General features: G+C 49.0%; 1 protein-coding gene across 6 annotated transcripts in view; it reads left to right on the plus strand.

The window, feature by feature from the left end:
- The window catches only part of PTPN13 (protein tyrosine phosphatase non-receptor type 13), a 1,388,150-nt gene that overhangs the window by 999,054 nt on the left and 373,789 nt on the right, over window positions 1–15,307 (plus strand). For all 6 annotated transcript variants that reach the window (XM_069630435.1, XM_069630437.1, XM_069630436.1 and 3 more), the window contains one exon: window positions 13,731–13,890. In XM_069630435.1, the coding sequence (XP_069486536.1) occupies window positions 13,731–13,890 (160 nt within the window). The remainder of the gene's footprint in view (window positions 1–13,730; window positions 13,891–15,307) is intronic.

The following is a 15,307-nucleotide window of genomic DNA, read 5'->3' on the forward strand; positions in this document are numbered from 1 at the left end:
CTCGAGGAGGAGGTATTTTCATCCTCTAATGCTGTGGTTAAAAGACACTGGTCAGGCCTCACCAGGCTCTACCCGCCTATCAAGAAGCCACACCCGGTGTGGGACCTCAATGTGGTATCGGGCGCCCTGGCGCATAAACCATTTGAACCTATGGTGTCCGTGTACATCAGACTAGTCACCATTAAGACAGCCCTGTTGGTGGGCCTTACATCTGCACGCAGGGTCAGTGAAATCCAGGCAGTGGATGCTTCAGAGCCTTATACTACTTTTCAAAAGGACAAGGTGGTGCTTAGAACTCACCCTGCATTCTTACCTAATGTGTTCTCTTTTCACCTGAATGAGGAGATAGTGTTACCTACTTTCTTCGCTGACCCTAAGGACGATGCTCAGAGGGTTATGTACCGTCTAGATGTCAGGCATGCCCTAAAATTGTACCTGAACAGAACCAGGCGCTTCCACAAATCCGATGCTCGCTTTGTCACCTTCGGTGGGTCTAAGCCAGGCTATCAGGCTTCCAAGGCCTCCATAGCAAGGTGGATGGTTGCGGCCATCAAGGAGGCGTATGAGGGGCAGCACAAACCTCTCCCAGCAAATGTGCATGCCCACGCTACCAGAGCTAAGGCCACAGCGGTTGCTTTCCAGAGGCATGTCCCGTGGCAAGTCATCATCAAGGCGGCTACATGGGCTACGCCCTCGGCCTTCTGCAAGCACTACTGCTTGGATCCCAATTCCAGGTTGGATGCAGCATTTGGTCAGGCAGTGTTAAGGGGGCTACATTCAGTTGTAATCGCCCATACAGTATGGAGGAAAGGGGACGTGACGTAGGAGTTAATATAAGTTACTCACCGTAGTGACTAACGTACTCGTAGTCCATAGTCCCCTTTCCTCCATAGGTCCCACCATCCTCCCCCCTAATAAAACTAGTGTCATTAGGCCATGGTAATATTGTCGCCATGTTAAAGGGGACTGAGAATTGGTGCTGGGGGTCGGAGACTGGGGAGCGCATGGTCCTCGTGTCGCGCCCCTGCGGATGTAGATTTTTCTGGTGAAAAAGGTTCTGTCTCCCGTCCCTAGCGAGGGACGCCCAAACAGTATGGAGGAAAGAGGACTATGGGCTAGGAGTAGATTATTCACTACAGTGAGTAATTTATAATTTATCTATCATTCTGGCAGCTAAACATACTATAGGGGGTGGTAAAACATTAGACAGCAAGCACACTATGTTACCTGACTAACAGCGGTATCCTGTGCACCCCTGTAGGTGCCGGGGGAACTCATCTGAATTTGTGTTTATTTTTGTCCCATTGTCCCTGAAAGAAAAGATATCTGTCAGGAAAGTAAATAGGGATTGATTATGTGCTCTTGTAAGCAGTGTAACCACTCTTAGTCATTCTGCATATAACCGCCTTTAGATCTTTGTGATAACTTATAAATTGTTTGCTTTCTGTGTGAGCCTTTCACTCAAGTTACATTGTAATTGTACTTAGCATAATTGGATTAATAGTGAGAAAATCAATATTTCTATCAATAGGTTGAGATGCTTAATGTACCTTTCTATAAACACATAACACAATAATATAGTGGCCCTCTTTCCAATGTATTGATTGGAACGTTTTGTCTGTGATTTGCTGACATGGTATAGAAGTACACTTGTGTTAGCAATTGAATGTCATTTGTACTTTTCGAATTAGAAATTGCCTTTCAAACAGTCAATTTATTTATTTTCAAAAGGTGATAATGCCCATGGAAAAGCAGACCGTATGGTAAAGAAGCGCTATAATTATGAACATTTAAATAAAATATGTAACATATAATTATCTTCAAGTCATTTATTTTTCATTAAAACATGAACACAGACCAATACATGTGCACAAGTATAATTAAAATGCATTCCAAAAGAGGCTATAGGGGCAGTACGATGGATCTGCACAGTCTGTCTCACAGGTAATTTTTAAGAGCCACATGAAAATAAATCTTGTGAACTTTAGTAAAAACGTATTTTTTAAAAAAGTGTAACCCTCAAGGAGAATGCGTCAATCCTCAAATTGGGTGTCCCTCAGAAATTGGATTTTGGGAGACTACTAATTCTCCCAGTATGCTAGTTTCTTTAGCAACATAAATTACTACTTCTTCTTCTCTTGCTAGCTCTTCGATAATGACACACACATCTTTTCTTGTTCCTGTCTTTCACCTTGTAATGCCAAATTGTAGTAGCACAATCATGCACATGCTTCCCCTCCCTCCCTAAAGCAGAGGCCCACTGTGCTAGAAACATTGGACTGTCCACCTTCCGTCACTTCAAACACCATGGCAGCATGTCAGAGACTCAACAATGCAGTGCAATGGCAAATATCTGGTCCTTGTACTAGCCCCGCCCATTATCATTCTTTCCTCGGTACACCATCTTTGACCTCCTAAGATGCACTTTCTTCTCCCGTGAGGAGCTTGAAACCTGGCTATTTTTGAATCCATTAAAAACATGTTCATTCCAACAGTCCGGATGCTATGCTATGCATGACCACTAATATTGCTGAAGAACCTGTAGCATGCAATGTGGGCACTAGACTGGATGGCTCTCTAGACAAATGTGTACATGAGCCAATCCTTTACCTCACATATATGTGACCCTGTGCAAACCATCCCCCACTTCACTGTCAACTTCCCTCCAATTCTCTAAGCTACTATTGCCTCATCATTCCCAAATCTCCATGTACCCAATCATGTTTCACAATATTTTTACTTCACTGTACTGGGACACTGTACCCCAGGACCTTTGAGCTATCACTCAGAGAGGGCACTTAAGCAAGCCTCCCGGTGTGCTGAACGTAAAAGGCATAGTAGCTATGGTTCTCAATTTAAATGGGTGTGAAAGCAGTCTCTGCATCGCTATCACAAGGCTATTAAATTAGATAAATTCCAATTTTATGCAGATTGTATTCTGTCAGCCACATGCTCATTTTAGTAAACTGTTTAAAGTAGCCAACGAACATTCAGCCCTTCCTAGGCCAAAAAATGTGTATTTTGCTGAGAAAATCCAGAAGATTGTGCAATCTATTTCTAATAGTGATTTGACCATCTCTGATTATTTACAATGCACGCAGTCTGCTACTAGGAAAATCATCTCCGAGTCATTTCGGTTTGAATCAGTTGTGGGTGACTCAGTCCGGGTGGCTTATCATAAACTTTCCTTTTGACCCCATCCATCTGTGTTATTCAGTCTTTGTAACCTCAAGAAATCCTGTTGTTCACTGTAGCTCTTCATCACTCTTTTAACACAGGTGTAATCCCGGGCAGAGGCGTTGCTAGGGGAGGGCTGAGGGGGCTATAGCCCTGGGTCTTTTGGTTGTAGCCCTGGATATAAACTCCGGGACTACAACCAAAAGGCTATAGCTATCCCTGAATCCCGCCAGTCCCAACATTAGCTTAGCCTCTGATCTTTTCGAGACCTAGCAACACCCCCGATCCCGGCTTCTCTAGTTACTCTGCTTCTGAAAAAGCCTCATTTGGATGTAGCTCTTGCAGCCAACTATCGACCTATATCTCTTCATCTGATCGTTAAGTGCATGGAAGCCATAGTCACCCCACAGCTCTCGCATTTCCGGATATCTTAATCCCTCCTGCATCTTTTTCAGTCTGGATTCCGATCTCTTATGGGCATGGATTCGGTTATGATCTCGATGTTGGATGATTTAGCTTTACTTCAAGACCACAGGGAGGTCGGAGTGTTAATTCTCCTGGACCACTCTGTGCCCTTCGGTACCATTGATCATGGGATCCTTCTCTGGGGCCTTGAAAAGGCAGGGATTTCAGGGTGTGCACTTTCCTGGTTTTCATCTTTTTCTTTTGGACCATTCTGTCAGGGATGGCACTCTATTAAGAGTGGCACAGGACATCCAGAAAGGGTTTGGGTGGTTGTGCCAAAATAAAGTGGACAGATAAGTACACACACAGCTGAAAGGAAAGAGAACGAAGAGTAGGCAAGAGTAGCAAGGAAAAAGGTACAGAATGAATTTCCTCTTGGGGTGTATGCAGATATAGGAAAAGAGTATTCCACGAACCTTAGGAAAACTCTAGTCTTCTGCAAAGTTTGCTATAACAGAGGCCCACGCTGTTTGCTCATAGCTTGGAACAACAGCTAAGGGTGTCTGTAACGCAAAAACGATACAAGGGAAGGGGCAGAGGTTGCCTGACGTAAACCAACAGACAAGCTCTGTACAAGGGGTTTACAAACAGTACAAGAGAAGACACTAACAGATAAATCCAGGAAAAAGGAAGTTGAATAGCAAACTAGCAGAAGGAAATGAAGGGAAAGTCCTGTAGCAGGATTGGATAACAGAGGAACAAGGTTGAGAGGGGGGCGTGGCTTGGACGGCCATGTAAGAGGTCGCACTCTGGAGGAGCTCCGCTGATCCTGTTTTGATCCTGATGGAGGGGTACGTCCACGGGGGCTGGCCGACGTTGGAAATCGATGTCCAGGTGTGTGAATGCCACCACCACACCCGGTGAAAGTTTGGGACGTCTGGAAGGCCTAGAAACCGAAATAAATGTGATTGACTGGGACGAGCCCTGAGCAGGCGGACAAGACAAAATGGCGGCGACACGATGCGAACACCGAGGATCATGAAGTCAGTGTCGCGATCACGGGTGCAGGACCCTTGGGTCCCTTTGCTTGGAGACTAAAACACGTGAGCGCCGCCTAGGACGCACGGTGGCCCAGCGAGCTGGAGGGCCGAACAGATGTAGCTGTGACGACGGGACCGTGGGCCTAGTGGTTGGGGTGCTCCGGGTGTGTTGGATGCCCCATGGTGTGGTGGGCCAGGCTTTGAGCATTGTGCGGCGTGACTCCCCCTCGGTGCCTGGCGGGACGGGCCCCCGCCCGACTCATACAACAACATGACCACGAGAGGTGTGAAACCCAAGGCCAAACAGCCCACGATGGAGGCTTACGCCAAGTCCCCCCCAGGGGCGGAAGGAGGCAAGAACAAAGAGACCCCCGTGACGGCCGCAGAGTCACCGGGCACGATACAGGAGGTGCTGGCGGCGATTGCGGACTTAAAAGTGTCATGGGAAACCAAGTTGGGCCTCACCATGAAAGAGCTACAGGAAGGCTTAAACCTTAAGATCGGTGCCGTCCAGGAGGAGGTGAATCTGCTTAGACTGGATGTGAGGGCGGTCTCAGAGCGCACGGGGACCATCGAGAAGGAGACGGCCACGAACACGGCAGACTGCGCTGCTCATAAAAAGGAACTACACGCCCTTGTGCAACGGGTGGGCAACCTGGAGGACAGAGCGGAGCAGGCGGAAGGACGTGCCAGACGCAACAATATTCGCATCGTGGGCCTACCTGAAGGAACGGAAGGGCCAGACCCCACGGAATTTGTGGAATCCATGTTTTTGCAGGAAATTACCGGCGGGGTACTGACCCAGGGGTTTGCAGTTGAGAGAGCTCATAGGGCCCTAACCAGGAGGCCGCCTCCTGGGGCCCCCCCGCGGCCGATGATCGCGAAAATTCTGAACTACCAAGATCGCGAAAAGATTCTTGAATTCTTTCGAAAAGGGGGGACGATTGACAGAGGATCGGCCAAGATCACTGCCTACCCTGACTACACGCTACAAGTACAGCGGAGTCGGATGCACTTCGGGGCGGTGAAAAGGAGACTTCGTGAAGCTGGCCATCGCTACATGCTACTCTACCCGGCCAAATTGAAAGTTTTCTACAGAAGCAGATCCCTGTTCTTTGAAACACCAACTGAAGCGATGGACTGGCTAGACACGCTGGGCAGTCCTCAAGAATCGGGCATCCAGGCAGAGACTACGGAAGATAAGTAGCTTATGGCTGGGCCGCCTGGGGCAATGGGGCCGAGACATTGGGACTTGAATATAGTCATTTGTACGGTATATGATGCGTATGATGTGGTGCTGACTGGCTGGCCCATTGGGCGTGCCTACCCGTGGTTACTTGGTTGGGAGCTCCAAGAGGCTTCCTTTGTCCCCAGTAGTAACATATCTAGTTAGTTAGGTCGCTGTTAGATCGGCGACGCCCCGCGGGGTCCTATTCCTTGAATACGGGATAAGACCAGACGCGGGTGGGCCTGAGATCCAGGGATGGAGCTGGGCTTTTGTTGGGATGGGAGGGGTTGTTTGCTGTGGTGTGTAGTTGGGGAAACAGGGAGGGGGGATGGGGATCAAGGGCGGAAGAGCCGGCGGAGTGTTAGACCAAGGGGGTATTGTGGGGAGGGCGGGGCTGAATACAGACCAAACCGATGGCATCGGATAGTCTTCGCATAGTTACCTGGAATGTCCGAGGCCTCAATAGTTACCTCAAGCGTAACAAAGTAATGCTATACCTGAAGAGGATGCGGGTTGACATAGCCCTGCTACAAGAGACCCACCTCACCAGGGAGAAATTGGAGGTGGTCATGAGGAAGTGGAAAGGCAAGGTAGTGGGTGCCACGTACTCGGCGTATGCTAGAGGGGTCATCACCTGGGTGGCGCCGCACGTGCCGTTCCGGGTGCTTGACTCGATAGTGGACCCGGAGGGTAGAATGGTGGCGATAACAGGAGTCCTGGAGAACAGGGAAGTACACATCCTCAACCTGTATGCCCCCAATCATGATACTGCAGCCTACTTTAGATCCCTCTATGGCAAACTTGGCCCCTTGGTAGGGGGTGCAATGGTGTGGGGTGGGGACTTCGTCTTAGATCCCAAAATCGACCGGTCCGCTGATACCAAAGGGAAAATGACGCCGGCGGCTAAGGCGCTCGGGACATTGCTAGGAGACCTGGGACTGGTGGATGCGTGGAGGAGACTCCACCCCACGGAGAGGCAGTATTCGCACTATGCGGCGCCATACGATTCATATACGAGATTGGATTATGTGTTTGGAACCGCCGAGATAGCGGGCGAAATAGTGGGGGCGGAATACAAAGCTCGAGTATTGTCGGACCATTCGCCCCTGGTGGTAGAGTGGCGACACCAACCCCCTAGGCCTCGGGTCCCCACATGGAGGCTCCGGTCAGAGGCACTGCAGGATGAGGGATTCCGGGAAGACCTGAGGGTTGCCATCGGGGAATACTTTGAGATAAACACGGGTAGCGTGCGTTCTGCGGGAACTCTGTGGGAGGCCTTTAAGGTAGTGGTGCGCGGAGTGGCCATCTCTAAATCCAAGGGACTTCAAGGGGGTATCGGGAGGGAGCTTCAGGACACCGAAAAGGAACTGGAGAGCCTGGCTCGTCTCGAGAATGCCACTCGGGTAGACAAGACTAGGAGGAGAGACCTTCAGGTGGCGTGCACGCTCTTTGGGATCGACTCTGTAGACTGAACCATAGGAAATACACCGAGCGGCTGCACGCGGGGGGCGACAAGCCAGGCAGACTGCTGGCCTGGCTGTGCAAGAGCGAGTCCCCCCGAGTGGTTATTCATGAGATCCGTGGTGAGGACGGTGGGCTTCGCAACACTCAGGATGGGGTGAACGAGGAATTCCTCAGGTTCTACAAACGTTTGTATGAGGACACTGGGGAGGACAGGAGCCAGGACATCCTGAACACACTGGAAGACATTGGTCTGCCCACCCTAGACGACCTGGAGCGGGAGGAACTGGACGCCCCTATCACTTCAGATGAGCTGGAGGTGGTGATCCGGGGCCTCCCCACGTGTAAGGCACCTGGAGCGGATGGACTGCCTGGTGAGTTTTACAAGGTGTACGTGCAGGAGCTGCTCCAGCCACTGCTGGCCTTGTTTAACGAGGCATACGAACAGGGTGAACTCCCGTTGTCCCTCCGTGAGGCCATGATTGTCCCATTACTGAAACCAGGCAAGCCGGCTGTTGAGTGTGGATCTTATAGACCTCTGTCCATGCTAAACCAGGACAGCAAAATACTCACGGCGGTGCTGGCCAACAGGTTGAAGAAGGTGATTGGCAAGCTGATCCACCCGGATCAAACGGGATATGTCCCAGGCAGGAATATCAGTGATAACCATAGGAGGCTGCACCATGTTATCGACCATACTAAGGATGATACGGGCGAGATGGCGGTAGTGTCGCTGGATGCGGTCAAGGCCTTTGATTCAGTGAGATGGCCTTGGCTGAAAGCGGCCCTGCGGGGATACGGCGTGGGCCCTGGGTATATCAGATGGGTCCAGTTGTTATATAGCAGCCGGTGGCTAGGGTCAAGACTGGGGCCACAGTCTCGGATGCCTGGCAACTTAGCAGGGGACCAGGCAGGGATGCCCTTGGTCACCCATGTTATATATACTCGCGCTGGAACCGCTGGCGATATGCCTGCGGCAACAATACGGAGAGGTGGGTATTAACACTGCCAGCGGCAGCCACTTAATATCTCTCTATGCGGACGATATGCTGCTGTACCTACGCTACCCGGAGGAGAACCTGCAGTACGTACTGGAAGTACTGGATCATTACGCTGTCCTCTCGGGCATATCAGTGAACCCCAGGAAGTCTAGCCTGTTCCCTTTGGGCGGGTACAGGGACGTCCCGTTGGAGAGGCTGCCTGTGTTGCCAATACCATGGCGGACTGACACGTTTAGGTACCTGGGGGTAAATATTTACCACCGGACTGAGGCGGTACACAAGCATAACACAGAGAGAGCCATAGAGGGGGTCAGGAACAGCATGACATTCTGGTCCAGATTGCCCCTGTCCATGATGGGGAGGGCGGCTTTGCTGAAAATGGTGGTCCTTCCCAGACTCCTGCATTTCTTCGTGAACGTCCCGTATTTGATCCCAAAGAGCCTATTCGTACGACTTCATAGTATGTGTAGGGGCTTCGTGTGGGGTAACTCCAGGAATAGGGTGGCCCTGTGGAAGCTCCAGAACCCGTATGAGAAGGGGGGCATAGGCTTGCCCAACTTCGAACTATATTATCTGGCGGGACAGCTGTTGTATGTGGCCAGGTGGTTGTCTGATGAAGATTCGGCGGAATCTAGGTTGCTGCGTGAGGATGCGGCCCCATACTTCCTGAGAGAGGTGGTGTGGCTACAAAGGAATAAACTGACGGGAAGAGGGCGGCTATTGAGGTTGGGATGGGAGGTCTGGCACAGAACATGGAAATTGATGGGGGAGTTGGAACCGCTATCTTGGCAGGTCCCGCTGGTGGCCCTGTGTGAAAACGACACCCAACTGTTTCAGTCTGTCCGTAGGCACTGGGAGCCAGTGGGCCTGGCCACGCTTGGGGACATATGGAGGGAGGGGGAGGCGCTGGACTTTCAAAAGTTGCAGGATGAGACGGGGGTGCACAGAGGCCAGTACATCACCTATGCCAGGCTAGTAAAACGAGTAAGAGAGAGATGGCCGGAGACGGCACTGGCAGATGATCCTGATGCTACCCTTGAAACTATGTATGATGTCTCAGAGGGTGGGCATGAAATATCACGAATATACAAACTCCTCAGAACTAAGGCTGGGAAAGAGTTGCCCCAACTGAGGCATGAGTGGGAGGAGGAGATAGGTGGACTCATGACGGAGGGTCAGTGGAAGAGGGTCCTGGGATATCATAAAAAGGTGTCCCGAAATGCACGGCTCCAACAACTCCAGTTCTACATTACTCACAGGGCCTACCTGACTCCCCAGAAGATCGCACGGTTCGGAGGCCCGATCACTCAAAAATGCCCCAGGTGTGGGGAGGTGGACGCTGGGTTGCTACATATGTTTTGGGCCTGCCCGGAAGTGTATAGATTTTGGGAGGAGGTCAAGATGAAGCTCGCAGGTGGGGGAGTGGTGTTGGACGTGGGATCTGCCTGGTCGTGTATGCTTGGGATCTTCCCCAGGCCCAGACACTTTAGGCACCTGAGCAAGCTGAGGGACCTGGCATATGTTCTGGCCAAACGCAGGATTGCCATGAACTGGAAATCGGCTAGCAGGCCGAGAGTGGAACTATGGTGAGCGGAACTTATGAGGTGGGCGGAGGCTGAATCCGTGGTATGGTTTGAAGCGGTCACTAGAGGGGGCGAGGAGGAGATAGGGCCCTTGCTGGCCTGGCGACAATTGGTGGCCTCTATGACCAACCCACAACAGGGCTTGGACGAATCTGAGAATTCGGAAGATGTGCCTACGGACAATGTTTCACCTGACAGTGCCCCGACTGAGGATACAAGGGAGCCGGCTCTGGCTTGATGGGGGGGGGGGGGGGGGGGGGGGGGGGCGGCAGAGTTTTTTTTTCGCATTTTCTTTTGTGTTTTTGTAAATAATTAACAGTTGTATTGTGTTGTTTGTTTTTCTAAAATATAAAATCAATAAAATATTTCAGAGGAGCAAGAAAGCAATGAGCAAGCCCACAGGAGCAGGGCTGTAAGGTAGAGAGCCCAGAGGGAACGGGCTTAGGGCAGCGGAGTAAAGCAGGCTGCACGGCAAGGAACCCAGAAGGGCCGGGCAGCAAGGTGTGAGCCCTGAGGGGCAGGGCCGCTGACCCTAGAAGGTTGCAGAGGACTGTAGAGGGCTGCTAGGCCGAGAACCCAGCAGAAAAAGGTAGATAGTAAGCAGCGGTGCGTGATCAGCTGCAAGGTAGAAAGCCCAGAGGACAAGGGCTGTAGGCAGCCGGAGTGAGACAGGCTGCAGAGCTGGGAGCCCAGAGGACAAGGGCTGTGGCTGGAAAGCAGCAGAGCGTGATCAGCTGCAATGTCGAGGCCGGCAAGGCAAGGGTGGAGTCTGGAAGGCAGCAGAGCGTGATCGGCTGCAATGTGGAGAGCCCGGCAGGGCAAGGGCGGAGGCTGGAAGGCAGCAGAGCGTGATCAGCTGCAAGGCAGGAGCCTGGAAGAGCAGGGCTGAGGCAGGGAGCCCAAAAGGCTAGGGCTGTAGGCAGCAGGTGTAGCAGGCTGAAGGCAGGACGCCCAGAGGAGCAGGGCTGAGGCATGGAGCCCAAAAGGCTAGGGCTGTAGGCAGCAGGGTGTAGCAGACTGCAAGGCAGGAGCCCGCCAGGGCACTGGACCAAAAAGCAGGAAACAGCATACAAAGTTTGTAGCTCGAAGCAAAAAGGTGCCGGAAGGACTCTCAATGCAAGAGACTGAGCTCTCGCAGGCAGCAGCTTTTATACTGCCCAGCCCAGCACAGAGGCAGGCTAATTGGTTGCACCTGGCTCAGCACACCTGCAGACAATCAACCACCTCCCTCTATGTTCCTGAGCTGGTGGAAGCAGAGCAAATCCCTAGGGCTTCTGGGGATTGTAGTTCTGATGAAGAAAAATAGGAATAGCCAGGAATAGATGGTTATAGCCAAGTGCATTATGGTAAGTGTAGGTTTTTGGGAAAAATAAAAAAGCACCAAAGTCTCGCAAATGGGAAATAAAGTCCAAATAGTGAATAGGGGTTGATCCAAGAGTTTTCTGTAGATAAATGAATAACAATTTGTCCATATTGATCGCCAATGTATGCGCCCATGGCGCAGGCATGACACATTCTCAAACGGTAACTATGGCTCCATTCTTTTCTGCTCCCATGTCTCTTTATTGTGGTGTATCCCAGGGATCTTCCTTATCCCAGCTTCCTTTTAATCATTACCTTCGTCCTTTGGCAGATCTTCTTTACAAACATGAGGTATGCTTTTATATGTATGCAGATAATACCCAATTGTTTTTTCGTCTGGACTCTCTATTGTCCGATTCACCATCCAAACTGAGAAATTGTTTGGCTGTGATCGGTGACTGGATAGCTGGGAATTTGTTGACATTGAATAGGGGGGAGAAAAGAGAGGCCCTGGTAGCAGGCTTGCTTCCTTTAAACACGGCCTGGAGGACAGATTTTATACCCAGACTCTCTGGGTCCCTGTCCCAATCCCAGTAAATCTGTCAAGAGTCTCGGTATTAAACCTCTTCGTTTAGGATCGAGAGAAGCTCAAATTGTGTCCGTCTGCAAAACCGGCTTCCTTAAACTGAATGTTTTAAAGAAAACGCTGCCCTTTCTTCCATTCGAGCTTCAGACCAAGGTAGTGACTGCATCCATTGTGGGATCATTGGATTATTGCAATGGAATCTACCTTGGCCATCCGGCATTTTGATCCAACGTCAGCAGCTCCTGCAGAATGCTGCAGCGTGCCTGGCCAAGAGTGCCTCTAGACTTTCTCACTTCTGTAGCCTGCTGCAACAGCTTCACTGGCTCCCGGTTAAGAGTCGGATTAATTTAAAGATCCTTTTGTATTGTGTAATTCAAAAATTGCGAGCAGAGTATCTTCAATCTTAATTGGTTTTCTATACCACAGCCAGGACACTTCGCTCCACCTCAAAGAGTTTGCTGAGAGTACCCTGACACCAGAGAGCTTGTGCTGGAAGCCATTCCTTTTCGGTCCTTGCCATTACTATGTGGAATGCTTTATCACTTCAGCTCAGTGAAACTAGCGATTATGGACGTTTCTGTAAATCTCTAAAAACCTCTTTCTTTTAGTTTGCTTCTTTAAAGTTCATTTATGTTCTGGCTGCTCTCTAGAGGGCTTAGCCTACTTGCCTTAGGGCATAGACCTTTGTGCCATAGTCAGTGCTTTACAACTATAATTAAATGACATTACCACCTCCCAGAATTGACTCCGATATGCCTCAAAGGACCAGCTCATGCAACTGGATGACTCTTCAGAACCCAGTCCAGCCCCACACACTCAGGGACGTCATTTCACCAAAATGCCCGGGGTAGCGGAAGTGCCATCACATGACCCTTGACCTCTGATACAATCACATGAAGTGATGTCATATGACCCCACCCCGAAGTTTTATCACAGGAAGCGATTGAACACAACCTTTCACCCCTTGACAAAACAGGAAGTAGCATCACATTGCATTGTTCCTAAGCACGCTGCGAAAAATATGGTTACGATACCACTAGAATGCAATATGCATTTCATACAAGAATGGATCACCATATGTATCATTGATATCAGTGTGTATAGGTCCATATTACTAAATTACTGTGAATGCAGGCAGACATCTATGGCCAAATGATAATGATGTGCTATTATATAGCACTTGCGCTTAAGTGCTTTATGTAGAACAAATATACATACAGTATCACCCAACCTGAGCTGGTACTAATATATCGACCTCAGAAGGATGAAAGGCTGAGTTGAGGTGACAGTGTGCCTGAAATAAACCTTTAATGAGTCTAGCAGTTATTTTATAGAATTCTAGAAAGACAAATTAGTTGGTATTCCCATTCTTTCTTATTTATGGTCACTGCTAAAAGTGTTAGACTTGTGGAACCCAGGTTCTTTAAAAAGAAAAGTTTAAAGAGGCCTGAACAAGAAAGCCAGCCACTCCAGAAGCAAAGAGCCACATGGTGCTGGCCACAGCCCAGGACCTTGCATTAAATTAAAATAAAAAAGCATGTGATTTAGATTTTTTAGTTTTTTTCGGGAAAGCAAGGGAGACGCAGTTGAGACCCCTAAATGACGTCCCTGCACACAGTATCTCCATCCACCTGAAGGGTGTAGTGAACTGTTATGCACTGTATAGCTGTTGTCCTCACTGCCCCTGACCACCAATTGTTAACTGTTTTCTGTTTTTAATTTACATACAGACCATGTTTATATTACTTGCAGTCATTCTTTTCAAACTACTGAAGAAATTAAACAAATGTAATTGAAAATCCAGTGACTAGTTAGTGCTGCGATGAGCATAGTAAATAAGTTTCCTCAGAAAGCATCAGGTTGGATTTTCCCTTTTCTGGCAATCAATGACTGACAGTTTGAAGTATTATGCACACATCTTTTTTAACATGTTTATTTATTTTAAAGGTGGTAAGACTATTGCTGGAAAAGGGGCAACTTCCTGTTGGCAGAGTTCATGCTCCAGTAACCCCACAGTGCACCCCTCCAAACCAAATTGGATCAAGTGCATCACAAGACAAACAAGTTAAAACACCAAATCCCAAAGATTACAGCTTTGCCACAGATGGTAAGTCATACAAGTGTGCAATAAATGTACTTTATTTCCACCACCTTGGTCATACATTTTTTTACTTCTGAGTCCAAATATTCTAAAAGCAACAGAGCATTCAATTTACCGATATGATAATCTACAGAAAAGTGTTTTTAAGCTATCCTATCCGTTTCAGCATTTCCTTGCAGAAGTATTCAATTCCACAATTCATCTTTTTTTCAATGCAGGTTTGATTTTCAATTCCATGTATAGCCCAACAGCCGTTTGTTTGCGTACATTTTTGTGATTTGCTTCTGAGGACAAACTGAACTCCATTCTTGGGAAATTCTCCTTGAGTGCTGAGATTATTTATCCATCAGAATTTGTTATCTATGCCCTAGTGATTTAACCTAAGGCTTGGTGGCTGGCTGGTCCCACCATGCTGGACACCCCGCCCCCAACTTTACACCAGTAGCACTGGGAGCGTGTCCTAAAGCAACCTTTAAAAGGAGAGAAAAACAGAAGATGGTTCCCACCCCATGTGGGATGTCCCCATGTTCTTAGGAGCTTGTGACTATCAAGAGTATCTGCATAGTGCTCTGCATCATACCCTAGTAAAATGGGTTAACACCATGTACAGCAACACCACATGAATTAGAACTTTAAATCCTCAATTAATGAACACACTACAAGAGATTCTTTTCAATAGTTAACATACAGGAGTTTGATGGTGATGACAAACCTACGGATCAGTGTGGGCGCTGGTTGGATTTAATAGTCAAAAAAATTCCAGTTTTGCCTGTGGTATTTAGTCATGGTTGAGTCAAGGAGTTATGGTGCAAGTGGTTTTTTATTTTTGTTGGTTTACCAGAACCAAAACATCATCAATGTGGCAATTATTGCCAGTTAGTCAACATAAATGTGTGCAAACAGCCGACGCGCATTTCGCCCTAAGTCTTTTTCAAGGCCAATTGAGTATCCTGGTGGGCTCTAACAAGAGCTGGTGTCTGGTCCTTCCAGGTCCGGGTGCCAGTGGGGCTGAATAGCCTAGTCAGTTGCCGGGGTCGGCGAACAAGCCGTGGTTCGTGTGTCAGGAAGTGAGGATGGGAGGACTAGACACCAGCTCTTGTTAGAGCCCACCACGATACTCAATTGGCTTTGAAAAAGACTTAGGTCGAAACGCGCATCGGCTGTTTGCACACATTTATGTTGACTAACTGGCAATAATTGGCACATTGATGATGTTTTGGTTCTGGTAAACCAACAAAAATGAAAAACCACTTGCACCATAACTCCTTGACTCGGCCATGACTAAATACCACAGGCAAAACTGCAATTGTTTGGACTATTAAATCCAACCAGCGCCCACACTGATCCGTAGGTTTGTCATCCCCATCAGTCTCTCAACTAATCGAGAACCTTGGAGTTGGTCCCCAGACAAACCATGATCCAG

The sequence above is a fragment of the Ambystoma mexicanum genome, chromosome 6q (assembly GCF_040938575.1).
Source record: "Ambystoma mexicanum isolate Mex_15411 chromosome 6q, UKY_AmexF1_1, whole genome shotgun sequence".
NCBI lineage: Eukaryota > Metazoa > Chordata > Amphibia > Caudata > Ambystomatidae > Ambystoma > Ambystoma mexicanum.